General features: G+C 38.3%; 1 protein-coding gene across 2 annotated transcripts in view; it reads right to left on the reverse strand.

Moving 5' to 3' along the window:
• sgsm1a (small G protein signaling modulator 1a) overlaps nt 1-11,305 on the reverse strand; it is a 31,307-nt gene extending 20,002 nt beyond the window's left edge. For both annotated transcript variants that reach the window (XM_032578862.1, XM_032578861.1), the window contains exons 1-3: nt 11,217-11,305; nt 11,046-11,089; nt 4,011-4,086 (exon numbers count right to left, since the gene is read on the reverse strand). In XM_032578862.1, coding sequence (XP_032434753.1) covers nt 4,011-4,086; nt 11,046-11,089; nt 11,217-11,235 — 139 coding nt within the window. In that variant the 5' untranslated portion in view covers nt 11,236-11,305. The remainder of the gene's footprint in view (nt 1-4,010; nt 4,087-11,045; nt 11,090-11,216) is intronic.
• Nucleotides 11,306-15,463: the final 4,158 nt, after the last annotated feature.

Consider the following 15,463-nt stretch of genomic DNA (forward strand, 5'->3'; position numbering starts at 1 on the left):
TACTGCGACAAATTACTTTCCAAAGATGTTCTAGCTTTTTGAGATGTACTTGTGATTTGGATCTTTTTTGTACAATAAATGCAGCCATTTTCAAACACTCACTGAGAGATCGTTTAATAATTGATTTCAGTAATGACAAAAGTTACTGTAATTATGTTTTCTTCCCATATTCATGCCGCATAAATTAATAATATTGCTACGTATATAGGTCAGTATAAGTCTCAGTAACAGGATGCTCCAGATGAAGACATGTTGACACATTTTACTTTAAGGTGACGTGGACCGGACCCTGCTTCCTCCCCAAGTCGACGTGGCAGCGCCTGGTTGCTGTGTTGACATTTGAATTTTCTGTCAAGACTAATCCCTGTTCACATGGGGTCAGGGGGAAAGGATGGGGTTACCATAGCAACCCTTACTGATGGAGTGACGGAGCTTTGGGAGAGACGGGAGGGGGGCAGAGGCAACTTGCGAGGATCACGATCTGCCTCGTTCCACCGTCACCGCTTCAGCAAACAACTTCTTCCTACATTCTGCCGCTCGTTTCCATAGAAGTCTTCTTTTCCCATATTTTTTCCTCCTCACTTGTCCCTCCCTCCATCCTGGTATCCCATTATTATAAGAGCAGCGAGATAAATGTCAGAACAACGAGCCTTATTAAAAGGTCTCCAATTATATTCCAGCTTTGCTACTCCCTCATCATCTCCTATAAGTGGTCTCAGATGGCAGAAGTACAACCCCTGCTGCTTTTTAAAATCTGTCTCTCCACTAAAATGCGGCGAGGATTCTGGGAATCTCTAGGTCTGCTGTGAGATGAAAAACTATGAATAACTAAACTAAAGTAAGCACAAAGGAATCAGAACACATTTTTATTATTTTGGTGCAGGAGTTTATCAACTAAAACCCACAAAGAAATCACCTTAAAACCATAGCTGCAGGTGAAAAGGGACAAAATGCAACATGTAAGCAGGATCAGTACCCACCTGACAGAAACATCTAATTCAGTAAACCGTCTCTAATCACCCTGTATCTGTGGCAACTAAGAGTCTGACAGACTGATGTCAGTGGCATGTAGCTGACCAACACTTCACTCAGAACAGCAAGCAAGGCAACAGCACAGCATTTCGCAATAAAAAAACCCTGATATAATTACACCATATTTACCAGAAACAGGTCCAGTACAATACAAGCATTAGTTCTAGTTTCTGAAATCAAAAACACACCAAAAACACACCTTCACATTTTACAAATAAAAAGTCCAGAATGTACAGTGGCAGGTATTTGTGATGGGGGGGAAAAAATGAGATAATGATAAATCATCACAAATCAAAACTTTGACAAGGCCATTAGGGGAGGGAGTTTCAAAAAGCAAGAAAGTTGCACAGGCTTGTTTGCATTAGTTTGTAAATCCTTCAATTAATACTTTATTGAAGCGCCTTTTGATTTGTCTTTCATCTGTTTTTCTTGGATTTCCCTCACATTTGCTTACTTTCATCCCTTAAATGCAGTAACAATTTGAAGGAAGCTCAAAAATGGATCTCACTGCACAATGTTATCACTGATAAGTCAGGGAAAAAAAATTAATCTCACAGCATTAGATGCCATGTGCCTCAAGCAAAGGTATAAACGTCATTCTTCACGTCTGAATTCTCTCAAGACAGCTGGTGTGAGCAAGCATAACGTCTTCACAGCTATTTTCTGGACTCTCCACTTGGACTAAGGCATTGAAATGCAAGATATGATTCTATTTATCTAAAGAAAACATCTAGACCTATCTTCAATAAATCTCCTTGTGGGAGAATGTGCTATGGTCTGAAGGAATCAAACTGGAACGTTTGGACCACAGTCCCCTAAAATACGCTGGATGTGAAGGCAACACAGTATATCACAGAAACAACAGTGAAAGAAGGTGGGGGCAGCATCATGGTTTCTGTAATATTACAGTTTATATGGAAAACTATTAAGAATGGTCTTGATATTTACATTCTGTACACCACATTGGCTGCCCTCTGTGTATTGGAAGCATGTCTTAGTCTGTCTACCCCAAACAAAAATGTATTAATTATTGTTGTAAAAAGCGAACACTTTCTTTTCTACTGTGAGGTAACATAAAGAGCATTTTAAATGTTTCATTATGTATGTTTCATTTTTATAAAAGGAAAAAAATCTAATGTGTATACATGCAGTATATTTATAATGAACTTTCCCAGAGACAAATTTGTTTCTGCTATCAAACACACAAGCAAGATAGGACCTGAAGGAGAGCTCTGGAAATGTAACAACTAAAACGTAGAAATAAATCACCCGAGCTGTTTATGTCCCAAACTCTAATATTTTTTTTTTGTTTCTTCTGAAACATTTTAGTGCCTTTTATCTCAGTCTTTTCCCTCCAGTTTCTACATTTCATTCAGGCTTGTAGTAGGCAGCTCATAAAAGTAGCCATGAACGAGGAGGTTAATGGCTCCCCAGTGAGCGCTTCTCCGATCTTCCACTCTCATCTCATCTCATCAACGACTGCAGCCAGAAAACCACACTGGAGGGGTCAGTAGGTGGAGGAGGAAGCTTCGACAACAAAGCAGGAGGAGGAGGGTATTTTTTAAACTGAAGCGTGTCCACCGGATATTATAGCAGAGCATGTAGAGGCCTCCATTCAATAGATAATGTCCAGACTGCAGGCCAAGAAATCTGTTGGTGTGGCAACATGAAAGCACTAATGGAAGCACGTAAAGCACATCAGACAGGAAAAATGAGTAAAACAGAGCTTGCAGCAAGGAGTCTTGTAAAATTTAATTTTCATTAGTTACTCAGAGGGAAATTAAACTGGAAAAAAGAGGGATTCAGTGTGAGCTGATTATTGGATTATTAAACCTATGTGGATATAGAAGGTTTTAGGCAGAGTTGCAAATGTTTGACACACTGTGAAATTCAAATAGACCATATATAAGCAACATTATGTGGAGATAATATGTGATAGCTTAAATGGCATTTTAAAAGTTTCTTTTTTTTACTCTGTGGGCTTTATGTTCCACAGCATGCACGGTAAACTAACAAATTACAAGTTACCCACATCTTCTTCAGTCTGCACCAGTAAATTTAGCGACTTCACACAATTTGACAAGCTTGATGCTACTGCATCTTCACATCAGTAAAGAGCTGATAGACCTTCAGAGACCTGACAGCTCCTCCGTACCTTCACTGGTGCATCTCTTTGCACATATTTAAAAGGTAACACCATGGCGACCGCTCATTTGTTTGCATCACAGCACTACATGCTGACCTGAGTCTGAGTCAAGACAAGGTTTGTGACTTCTCTCACATTTCATTGGGTTTGAAGCGTCTCACCTCATGTCAAACTTGTTGTTTGTTTGCAGACGTGGTCTTTCACCAGGTAAAAATATTAGATTTTGTGTGAGTTATTTTGTTCACACTGAAAATCCACAAATATATCACATTTCCTGTGATTCTCTGGTCTGAGCGTTAGTGTCTGAATGTGGGCGGTGTGTTTTCCATGGTGATCAGTGATTTAATGCTTTGATTTGAACGATGGAGCAATAATTTCATTTTTAGTACAGAAATGTTAATTCCATACAAAAGTAACGGGAAGACAGCTGTCCACAGTCACAGACACCCTCAGCAGGACAAAACAAAAAATGTAATTGCTAGAGAACCTGACTGAACTCAGTGTTAACTGAAAGTTGAGTGAAAGGAAAAAGTGTGGCAGAAAATATCCAACATATTTTCGCTTCACTAACTGTAATGTACAATCATCAATAACATCAAAACAATCTGAATACATCTCTTCATGTGTAATAAATTTGCATAATATGAGAATTACTGAAATAAATCAACCTTTTGATTTGATTCTAATTTACTGTGATGGACCCGTGACTATCAGAAACAGTAGGTGGAGGCCATTTTTTCCTAATAGCAGGAAGAGAATAAATATATATCTAAGCTGTTTAACTCAATTGAAGCATGATGACAACAAAGTTATGTGATTTTTGAATACTCACCACAAAAGGACACAATATGGCTGCTGTCTTCATGAACAAATTTCCTGGTGACAGCTTCCTCCATAATCTGCTTCACCTGTCAATGAAAGAGGAGACGCTGGATGACTCATTCATTACGATGTCACATCAGGCACAAACAGTCTGAGAGGGGCTTCTTAGTGAGGATTTGACTGAGTGAAAAACACGCTTCAGCTGAGGGAATAATTAGGAGGATTTATTAATGAAAGAGGAGTTTAGCCTTAAAAGTTAGGAGCAGGAAAAACTACCAGCAACTGCATGTTCAGTCTGTGAATGAGTCACCAGCTCTTGTGCCAAGGACCGCTGGGAGATGGAGGTCCATTTGGTGCTAGAGGAGGGCAGTTCATACATCACAGACCTCCATTTCTAAGCAATTACCATCGCTCAGTGGGAACAGATGATTATGTTGCAGATTAAAATGCAGAAGGCGACTTCATACTTTCTATAAAAAAAAAGACGATCACATCGGATGCAAGGAAGAGCTTATTAGTTTGGCTTTGTTGTCGATGTGTCCTTCTCCCCGCTGACCTGACAACTGCCACGCACCACGAGTTAAGAGGAGTGGTGAATCAACCCCTGTGGTGACTATGGAGACGCAACCCAGTGTGGGCACCGCTTTGCAGTCTGGATGGGGAATATCAACCTCCAGACACGGCCACGCAGATAGATGAGCTGTAATTTCCTGCTGAAATTAGTCTGTCCACAAAGAACGCATTACACTGCCAGGCTCATCAGGCAAACCCTCTCTCTACATGCTGGACATGCATATGCCTCTCTCTGCAAGGAAATTTGTGGTCATAATATGTTTCACAAAGTCCCATCAGCCCAATGCACAACTAAGCTGAAATCTAAATAAATAAAACATTTTTTTATTTCTGTCCATAATCATCATAGACGTGTTGAACACAGCAAGGTAAAAAGTCACGGTGCAGCTTTCAGAGTTAACATGTTCTGCACTTTGATGCAGGTGCTAACACAAAGGCTGAGCCAAACATGCGGAGACAGCGACAGTCAGCAGGAACACTTCAGCACTCGCCTGACAAATGGTACTTTCTGATTCAGTCATATTAGGTCAATCAGCAGAGCAGAGTAGAGCATTTAGATCATAAACAGCTGATTCTGTCTGAGCTAACATGTCCTTACAAGTTCCCAATCATATGCTATTAGACTTAGAAATGGCCAAATGAGACACAAAATGTTAAAATATACACACATATGACCTAAATATGTCAAGATTTCAGGTCAAAGAACATCCAAAGATGATGTGGAAGCAGACTGATTTAAAGTAAAACCACACTTTCATAAATAACTAAGTGTGAACTCTTAAAACATAAAACAGGAGGTAAACAAAATAAATCACTTGAATCCCACTGGATTATAACAAGAAAATAAACAATGCAAAAATATTTATACTTCATCAATTTCTCAAGTTACAAACGCTCGATCGATTCTGTGTCACAGGCAATAACAAATAGTGCAACTGTAAAGTGGAGGAACATTTCTTGTGTTTTTTTCAAAATTTCTCCACAAAGAAATCTGAACATTGTGGTGAGTAGTTATATTTAGCCCTCTATATTCTAATAACACTTAATAAAATACAGTGACACCAACTACCTTCGGAAGTCAAACAATATTTAAAGTCCACCTGTGCGTTAACTAATCACAGTATAAAGCCAGTTGTTCTTTTAAGGTTTCAGTGGTTTGATAAGAGAACATTAATGAACAAACAGCATCATGAAGACCTAAGAACACAGCAGGCAGATCGGGTCTGAAGTGCCTTTTTCTTCCACTACATAATTCTAAACTACTTTACGATTAACGTTGGAATATTAGACAGAGTGTCAAAAATAAATCAGAGTACGGTACATAGCTGCAATAAATGGGAAAAAGGGTCTATCTCATAAAGACCTGACTACATACGTACGTCCGTACGGACGGAGAGTTTTCTTTCCGAGTGTTGGTATATCTTAAAACATGCAAAAGTGGACAGTGATATGCGATATACATAAATTAAAATTTTATTGAGAAGTTTATTTATTCCAGTTAATTTACTAATTGATTATCTTGATTATTTACACAGGCTGATGTTTTTAAGCCTTCATTTCTATCAGTTATAATGAAGTTGTGCTTTCAGCTGATGAAACAGAAAATTTTGGGCTAGAAAACATCGGAATGTGAGCTTAAATATTTTTATCAAAACAATGTCATAATTTATTCAATATGGCTGCAGATAATTTTGATGAACCAAATATCAATGTACATTATTGAATAATATTTTACTGAAAGTAATAGTCAACCACATAACATTTCATGACCTGAAATTTTAGAGAGACATGCTGTTTTTCATAAAGCCACAATCTTATTTTTGAATAAATTCATACTTTTATAGAAAGCACATTGTGCAATACTAACTAACTAACTAACTAACTAACTAACTAACTAACTAACTAACTAACTAACTAACTAACTAACTAACTAACTAACTAACTAACTAACTAACTAACTAACTAACTAACTACTTCATTAGTTAGCTAGCTATAGCAAACTAACAATGTTAGTTAGTCTTCTCACAGTTAGTGAAAGATTTAATCTGTTTTATCACACTTGTGGCTCAAACTGCACTCCTTGAAAATATTTATTTACTCATATGGCACTGACTAATTAGAGCACAGTCATTAGAAACAATCAGTGCCATTGTTTATTTCAGCTGCAACAGAAATGATTCATACTGCCAACACAACAGAGACAGCAGCAGTCTGATGAGATGCCTAGCAGCTTCAACTCATGAATATACTGCTAAAAAAAGAAAGCACACACACACACACGCGTGCACGCCCCAACATGTAGAACACGGGAGACTTAGGTCCCTTAGCTTCCTTTCCTGAGTTCACCTGACAAGAAAAAATTTGATTGATTTGCTCACTTGTGTCCCCTCGTCCCTCTCATCTAGGCTACTGATCAGCCCTCTGAGGAATAAGTCTGGCAAAGCGTCTGTGCGCTGGCAACTTGAGGGTTTCTATGGAGATGCCACGAGTCTCAAAGTGGAACTCTCTATCCAAAAAGATGCATAAAAAAAACAACATTAATTCATCTTTGACACAAATAGGAATGACTGCAGCTCCAACATCAAGTCGTCAGTAACACAGAGATCAACCGCTTTAAAGTCGTTTTCACGTACATTTTGTAGCTAAGCAATGTTTTGGCAACTTCTATTGCAGCAAAGCTGGGTAAATCTGCTCTAACTAATCACTGTCTTGAAACCAACAGCTTTACTGATAAAAGATCTGCTGAGCACTCCGATTACATCCTGTAATAGCAACAAATAGCAGCCAGAGAGAAAAACTAATTTACTAACATCCACCCTTCATTATTCAATGTCGATGAAGAATGAAGGGAGCAAGTAATGAAAAAAATGAAAAAGCTAAGTCACGACTGTTGCGTATGTAAAGCTGATGCTTTAGTTTACTAGGATGTTTTTATTGCACATGCGGGTTTGAGCTTCGTCTTCGTCGATCAGGCAGTTCATCACCTCAAAGTCAAGGCAACATATTAAGATTTTTTTAACCTTAGGGAAGGAGGCCATCCTGTTCCAGCAGTTCCAAAATCCTCATTATGCCTATCATTCACCTAAGAGGCACAAACAGGATCACAGTCTCCAACTGATAATGTCTATCCGTGTGCATGATGGTAGTGATATCTGATGATTTCCCTGAGCTTGTTGCCGTGGAATGAATTAATCAACCTTGCATTAACACTGTCCATCAATACACCTCAGTGGCACAGAAAAATCTGTTCAACCCTAAAACAAAGAATGAAAATGGTTCACAGGAAGCAGGAAAGTAAAGGGTGCTGCTCTCTTTCACTCACTCCTTTAGCAAACACAGGTGTGCATTTGTGTTTGTTTGTTAAAGCATGATATATGGAAAAGGCAGAGCGTGACACAGTGACACAGGCAGTTCGAGCGAGGCTCCGTACTAAAGACCGGGCAAATAGGAGCTCTTATTCACACCAATTTTCTGCCAGAGAGGTAATTCTGCTGCCGCAGACAGGCTCAGTTCTCTGAATAATGGCCCACATCCAGGTACGTCTGAAGCAACCGGGTGGCATAAAACCAGCTTGATGGGGACGGAGCGTAAACACGCAGCATAGAGACACCATATGGCACAGCCCACACCAAGCAATATAACTCATAAACCAATGGAAAATGGCGCAAACAAACTTATTTTTTCATCCACCTTCAGAGTGATCACAGAAAAAACATTAAACAACAGTGGGGCACAGTGGAAATGCAATGGAGAAATACAGTACATAAAATATATTAGTTTACAAATGGCTTAAGCTCTTATGTTTCAGTGAGGGTTTATTCACAATTTATCACACTTCATTTGACCCGGTGTGTTAAAGTTAGTGAAACGATGGAAAATCTATTTCAACAAGAAGCATGCATTTCAGTTTTACTTCAGGTTGACAAAAAATGTTTCCTCTATAAAGGATTAATATTAACATACCTACATTAGAACAGCTATCATCATAGAGTTGCAACATCAAGAACTGCAGCATTTCATATTACTTTCTGTAAAAAAATATTTAAGCTGGCTACATTAATGTTGTTTTTCACAGGGTCACAATGATCATCTCCCAAATTTAATGTTTCCAAATGTGAAAACAGAAGCCACTACGTGGAGACAATGTTTGAAATGTATTGCACTTAAACTCTGCTTTCCAACTATATATTTGGCCAATTGGTTGCATTTCACTGTCCTTTATGCTCACAACTTATAGAAAAGCTTGAAAGGATATTGTGATGAATGGAAGATGCACACAATACTCAGCAGTTATATTCCAGCATCATGCTTTCCTGATATCGCGCAGGTCTAATAAAAATCCATCTGGGATCAAAGTGAGCCGTTCACACAATGAACCACAATGATGTCGGTCCGTCCACAGACCCAATCTGGCCACAGATGGCTCTAGCAGCTACACATAAACAAGGCAAGAGAATAAAAACTGAAAAGAGTCACTGTGAGTGAAGCTAATTGTGAACAGAGTTTAATCAGAGGAAGGGTCTGGCCTCCACAGATAAGACTGTAAACAGGAAGCAAAGGAAGACAAATCCGACCGAAGTCGTTCCATTTTCATTTAAATAAGGATGCAAATTTAAAGGTTTTGTTAGCCAGAAAAAAATCCTGCCATTTATAAAGCATAAGCAAATGATTTAAAATGCAAATCCTAGCAAAGATATTTAAGGGAGATTAAAAAGCAGGTTGGAATCTTGCTTTTGCTTTTGGACGTTTGTAAGTAATTTTGATTTGTATAATTATAGTTTGATTCACAATCTATACGAAGCATGGATGGATCTGTACAGATTAGGGTACAGATTCCTGTAGTACATCAAGTAAAAATACCACAGTTTAACATTACCACAATATTTATAAGAAAAAATCTAAACAAAAATGTTAAACATTATCTCACTGTTTTGTTTTTAAAACAGAAAACCAAATTACCTCATCTGTAGAATGATGATACTGTTATCTATAACATATAGCTGTTGTTATTTTGATACATAGACCAAAGCAAAAAATATAAAATAAACCCACAATAAATTCAGAGGTAGTTTTTAAGAAAACAAGGTTGTTGTGCAGAGCTACCAGATGTGTAACTCGGAGTTTGCCAAGTAGCACATCTGTGAAGTGACACCCTTGTAGATCCAATATTGTAACAACAAAATGGCTGTTCTTCCTGCCAGCTGACCTGCAGTGCACAGCAACAGGTGGGGGAGGTGCACTACTGCACATTTATGTTTTTAGATAGCTAGTGAAAAACCTTCAGACTCTTTCTCACTTCCAACCATAGCAACAATATGATGGCAATTTATAGCAGTTTTTAAAATTTAATGTTTAAAAACCTGGAATACCTTGATATCAGTTATGTGTCTGACTGAGGGTGTTAGTGGAGCTTTGCCCTAATATATGGTTCATTTTTTAAACACTTCCACCTCTCAAATAAAAAAAAAAAACCCTGCAGGTCAGCCTGCATGTGGGAAAACACAAAGACGATTCACTGAAAAGTTTGGTCAGTTGCTTTATTGCTTTCATCTCTCAGTCTCTGCTCCAGATGTGTTAAAAATAAAGAAAATCAGTAAAAACAGATATTAGATGAGTCACTGTGTAAACCTCTCCTTACATGGATGGCGATGCAGGAAGAGGTTTGCATCTCAACACCTTCCCAGTTTGCTGTGAAAATATGGCAAAGTCTAAGACATAGTTTTAAGCGTTCTTAGATGGCACCTTATGGAAAAACCCAATACTGTTGTTGAAAATGTGCAGACAGCTCTTTGATAAAAGCTCCCTAATTATCTGCAAGGATTTCTAATCTACTAAGGGACTGTCATCGTTGTTTAAATGTCAGGCCAACTAAACAATCCTAATGTTTCATTCAAAATCTGCTTCTTTGTGCTTGGGAGGAAACCCAGATGATCAAATTATTGCGGCTGCTTCCATGTTTGCTTCCACTAAATGCAGTAAAATTAATTACAAGCATCTCTTCCCCTCAACTCCCCCACCCCTTTCTATTTCCTTTCTCTCTCTATCTGTCCCTCTATCTCTCACACACACACACAAAATTATATCCAAATAAAACAACCAAATGGTGCGTCAGAAGACTGATGATCTCCTTTGCTGTGATGCCAGACAATCTGCTTCCTTTGTGCTGCTTCTTCCCTCTGAGCTCCAGCAAAGTAACAATAAACAATATTAAAAAAAATCTTAATTATTTATCTTTTTGATTATTTAAACGAACTGTTATTTCCCTAAAAAAAATGTAAACTGGTCTATCAGATCAGCCACGTTTATTCAAACCATACTCAGATATGAGAAGCGGTGCCCAAACATGGTGTGAGCCATATGAGTTGTCATAATCTCTGTGAAAGTTTGACAGAGTGCAGCTTAAGCAATAAAACCTTCATAAGGCAGTTTTTCCCCCCCGAAACGATTTTCCTGATGATGTGAAAACACCCACCTCCTTTTTGACGGTGCGCAGCAGCTTCTGGCGGGTCTCCGCTTCTGAAACAAAGCAAAGAAGACACAAAGGGTTCATTTTCTCTGTCTCGGAGAATAGTTTTCCGTCCCCATGCATTGGAAGCAATCTATATATGCGCTACAAGTATAAATGTAGATAATTTTCTCCCACCTGCCATGATTGTTGCCATGGATCCTGCCTCCTGCACGAGCGCAGCACCTCTCCCCCTGTAGCTGCGTGTGAACCCAGATGGAGCTCGCGGCTCCTCCTCTGTTGGGCGCACGAGCAGCGCTGCCATTGGCTGAGCCAAAAGCCAATTCAACCGGGTGATCGTTGAGCTGTGGAGCTGTATGGTTAGTAGCCTTCTAATACTATAAAATATATATATATATGTGCAAATCTGTGAAAAAAGGAAATTTGAAGGTTATTAAATATCTGTTTGTTTTTTAAATAACTTAACTACAATTGAGTTGAGAATTACAATTGAGAAATCATTTGTAGCTTAAAGACAAAAAGGAAAAAGATTTCCAATATTAAGAAATGTGTTGAAGTTATTAAAATGGAGAGGAAGACCAGCTTCAGACAGCAGCAGTGATGCGAGCAGCTCTGCGAGACAATGCAACATGTACAAATTTTCATTTACTTGAAAGATTTCTGTACTAATAAAAAGGACTCTTGAATTTCAAATTTTATGTGGAAAGTGGAGGGTTTCTTGTAAACCCCTAAAAATGGTGGTAGATGCATATTTACACATTTAACAAATAATTTTGTTCTTTATTCTGTTTTATTTATATTCTATCTGTGTGTGAGTTTGCTTGTTTTGATTACTTGTCACTTATCTGGTGTTGCACAGAAATATTGTCACTCTGGGAAAACAAAGATTATTTATATTCTACTCACCTATTCTACTCTATTCTACAGTATATCTTAAATGCGTCATGTAGACAAAGACATTAAGTAAATGTTCAATCTTTACTGAACATTTACTTAGGGTAGTTACAGTTTGTAGATGTTGTTGTAACTTATAGTAGTAGCTTCATACAGGTAGTGCACATGATACGAAAGTATTTGCAAACTATAAATTGCAAGCTGAGTTTTGAGTTTCTTTCTACAATACTCTCAGTGCCATCTTGTGGTCAATAATAGGAAAAGCAGTCATGAGGTCTCATACGCATCAGAAAGAGGAAGAAGAAATAAATTGTTACTTTCCAATAATTACCTGCTCGTATGATCACAACAGTTTAGACAAACTGTTGTGATCATTAGCAGAGTTTGAGCTACAACCCCTTAAAGGATTGTTTTAGAGACAAAGTTGCTAAAATGGATTCAGAGTTTTAGGTATTCCAAGCCAAATCTGATCCATCTCAGCTTACTCCTTTCAACACAGAGGAACTGATGGAGCTCCTCACTTTCTAGCGAAGTATTAGTAATGAGGCACCAGAATGGAAGAAGCTAAGGTGTACTGAATGGATACTCAGTAAATTTGCTTTATGACAGTTTTGTCTGCAATCTCCCACTCACAATAATACATAATAAATAAACTTAAACCAAAAAAAAAAAAAAAGGTCTAGAGGGCTTTATTTACAATCACCAGACAGGAAATGGGTACAGAGGGAAGGCGGGAAGAGGTGCAGCAAAGGTCACAGAGTTGGGAGTTGAACCCAGGATGGATGTGCTGAGCATCATAGCCTCTGTTTATATGGGGCGCTCGCTTTACCGCTACACCACGCAGCTAAATATTACTGCAAAACCATATATTCTGTTTTAAACTCTTTAAAACCTGAAGTTTATTTTGCTCACAGTGAATCAGATTTCTTAAATATTTTTGATGTGTTCTGCAATAGTAAAGCTTCAGGTTACTCCAAGTTATTTCTTGGAGTTTGGATGACCTTTTTCTGACCTTTCTTCATGTCAATCAAATCACGTGGCAACGAATCTGATGCAGTTTATCAAGCACTTTTTGTTTAGTTGACTGCTAATAACTCTTTTAAAATCAAATTGTCATTGCAGAAATCCCTAACGAATTGGAATGAAACATTTTTTGTGGACAGACTGCAAAATAGTGCAAGTTACTGGACTGCTGTCCAGAAGGTGGCGATAGCATCAAATCAGTTCTCATGCCCAATCCTATGAGAATCCCAACAGTTTGCAATTTCTCAGTTTTTACTGATCATCTTTTAAACATATATACAGCATATGAGTGAGAGCATTTTCAGTGAAGCACGGTCTGAGTATCTGAGGAAGAGAAGCTGCTATAAGCTCCAACATACTTCAGTGTGATGTCTGGGGGTGATCGGTCCGGTTCTGCCTGCAGGTCTGAGCTGTCAGGTGAATCAGGTGGTGAAAAGACGGAGGGATAACAGAACATGACAGCCTGAGAGCAGTGAGGCCAGAGCCCTCTTTCCCTCTGTTAACCTCATAATCATCTTTAACCCAGGAATCCCTGTCTGGGATGTCACTTTGCTAAGGTTTTAGATAATTGGGGATAATAGTTTTTCTGTTTAAATGTCATAGCAGAACTTTGCCTCAAATCATCATTAGTTTCCCTTAAGGAGAAAAATAAATGTTTTGAAAGTGTTTGCGTACCTGCAGCAGCTCATTTCAGCAATCCTGGACTTCAGCATTGTTCTTGGAGGAATTAATGTTACTTTAAATCATAAAACTTAATTCCAGCCATTTAGAGACTGATTCAAGGAGACTGAGTTTCCTTAAAAATTAACATGTAACAGCTGCTGTACACTGTAAAATAATAATAATAATTTTTAAAAATCCACATTTCAGTTTATAGATTTGGGTTTAACATTGATTTTTGGATGATTTTGATATTTTTTATGGTTAAATAAACATATTTGTTTGTTTTTTAAGTAAAAAGCTAATTTAAACTTAATCAAATTTCCGCCAAAAATATATATAATATTGTTATTATATTATAAGTAAAAATTATTTTCATATTTTAATTAAACATCTTCCTTTGTCTACATGTCTCTGACTACTCTACTGCATTCTCCTCCTTCCTTAAATTTTGCATTATCTGCTGTAATTTCAACTTTTTATTATATCTTCTCTCACAGTTTTTGACGCTTTACAGAAGCTTCATCTTGTAATATTTTTCTTCTGTGGATAAAACACTTTGCACTCTTTCAAAGTTTAACTTCTGTCATATATTGGCTGAGCTCTTACTGCAACTAACTTTATGTGCTTGCTTTCATTCTTCAGTCTTGAAAGCTGGCTTAAAGCTGATCTGTTTAGCAGTGTTTCTCTCCTAGATGAAGCCACTAAAGGAGCTACTTTAACATAGAAGGTGCTCTCAGATCAGAGCTTCTGTTTCTTTTATGCATGTCTTCTTAAGCCTACAGTAGGTCATAATAGATTATTCAAATTGGTGGAAAAGAGTTTCTACCATAGGAAATCTAGCAGATTTCACTTCAGTCATTGACTTTCAGTGTTTACGCCTCCTGGTGCATTTACTTCCAAACCCTTTTCTGTCCTGTCCCTCCAGCCTCCATTTTCTGACACTATGGCACTTATGAGGTGCATTTTAACTGAATTTGACACTTTTTGCATACACTGTTGGAGAGGTTTTGTAAGAGCAGCACATTGTTGATTTGCAGTAAGAAGCTGTGCGGTTGAAACAAATTGATGCACTCAGAAATCTTCTGCAATGAAGAAAAGATCTAAAATGAATTTCTGCAATGCAATTAGAAGTAAAGGAAAAAGATCTGTGTAAACAGAGGAAAGTCTAAACTCCAGTAAACAGAAGAGAGGAAAACTATATTGTTACCTCAGCTTAACATTTTAGATGTATTTCAGATTACCTCACCACACTTATAAAAGTCCAACAGTGCTGCGTCCAGCCTGTCAGTGAGCAGTGCGGTGGACACGGCCAACGTCCACCTGTCCGTGTGTGATTAGAGTCGACGGGCTCCAACAGGCAGCAGGGCATGTGATACAAGCTGCTGTCAATCTGATGTTCTCCTGGCTGTGTATGCCAACACACACTGACAAGGTGGTGTGCTTCAGAAGGCCAGTGATACAAGCTTTAGAGCTAAAATGTTTTGATGCTGTTGGCCCTCAGGGACCCTTGCATTTTGGCTCCACAACATGTGCCATTTTTGTTTTCTCAGTTGTTTGTTAACCTATCCTACACAGCCAGACATGAATCTAAAAGTATCTATGTATTAAAATTACTTAAAAGCAAGCCATCATTTCACCATTTCCTGACTCAGGTGGCAGACAGCCTCAGTCATGTGACACCAGTCCAGACAGTTTGGCTACCACTGGATGCTGGATGCTTCCGCTCCTATCTCATACTGGGTCATATCCATTTTCTCTGTTACTTCCTGCTCACACAAGATTGCTGCTCCCACAGTGTCCAGTTAGTAGTCTTTTAGTCCACTCACAGCTGAAAGGGTTGGATT

The sequence above is a fragment of the Xiphophorus hellerii genome, chromosome 12 (genome assembly GCF_003331165.1).
Source record: "Xiphophorus hellerii strain 12219 chromosome 12, Xiphophorus_hellerii-4.1, whole genome shotgun sequence".
Lineage (NCBI taxonomy): Eukaryota > Metazoa > Chordata > Actinopteri > Cyprinodontiformes > Poeciliidae > Xiphophorus > Xiphophorus hellerii.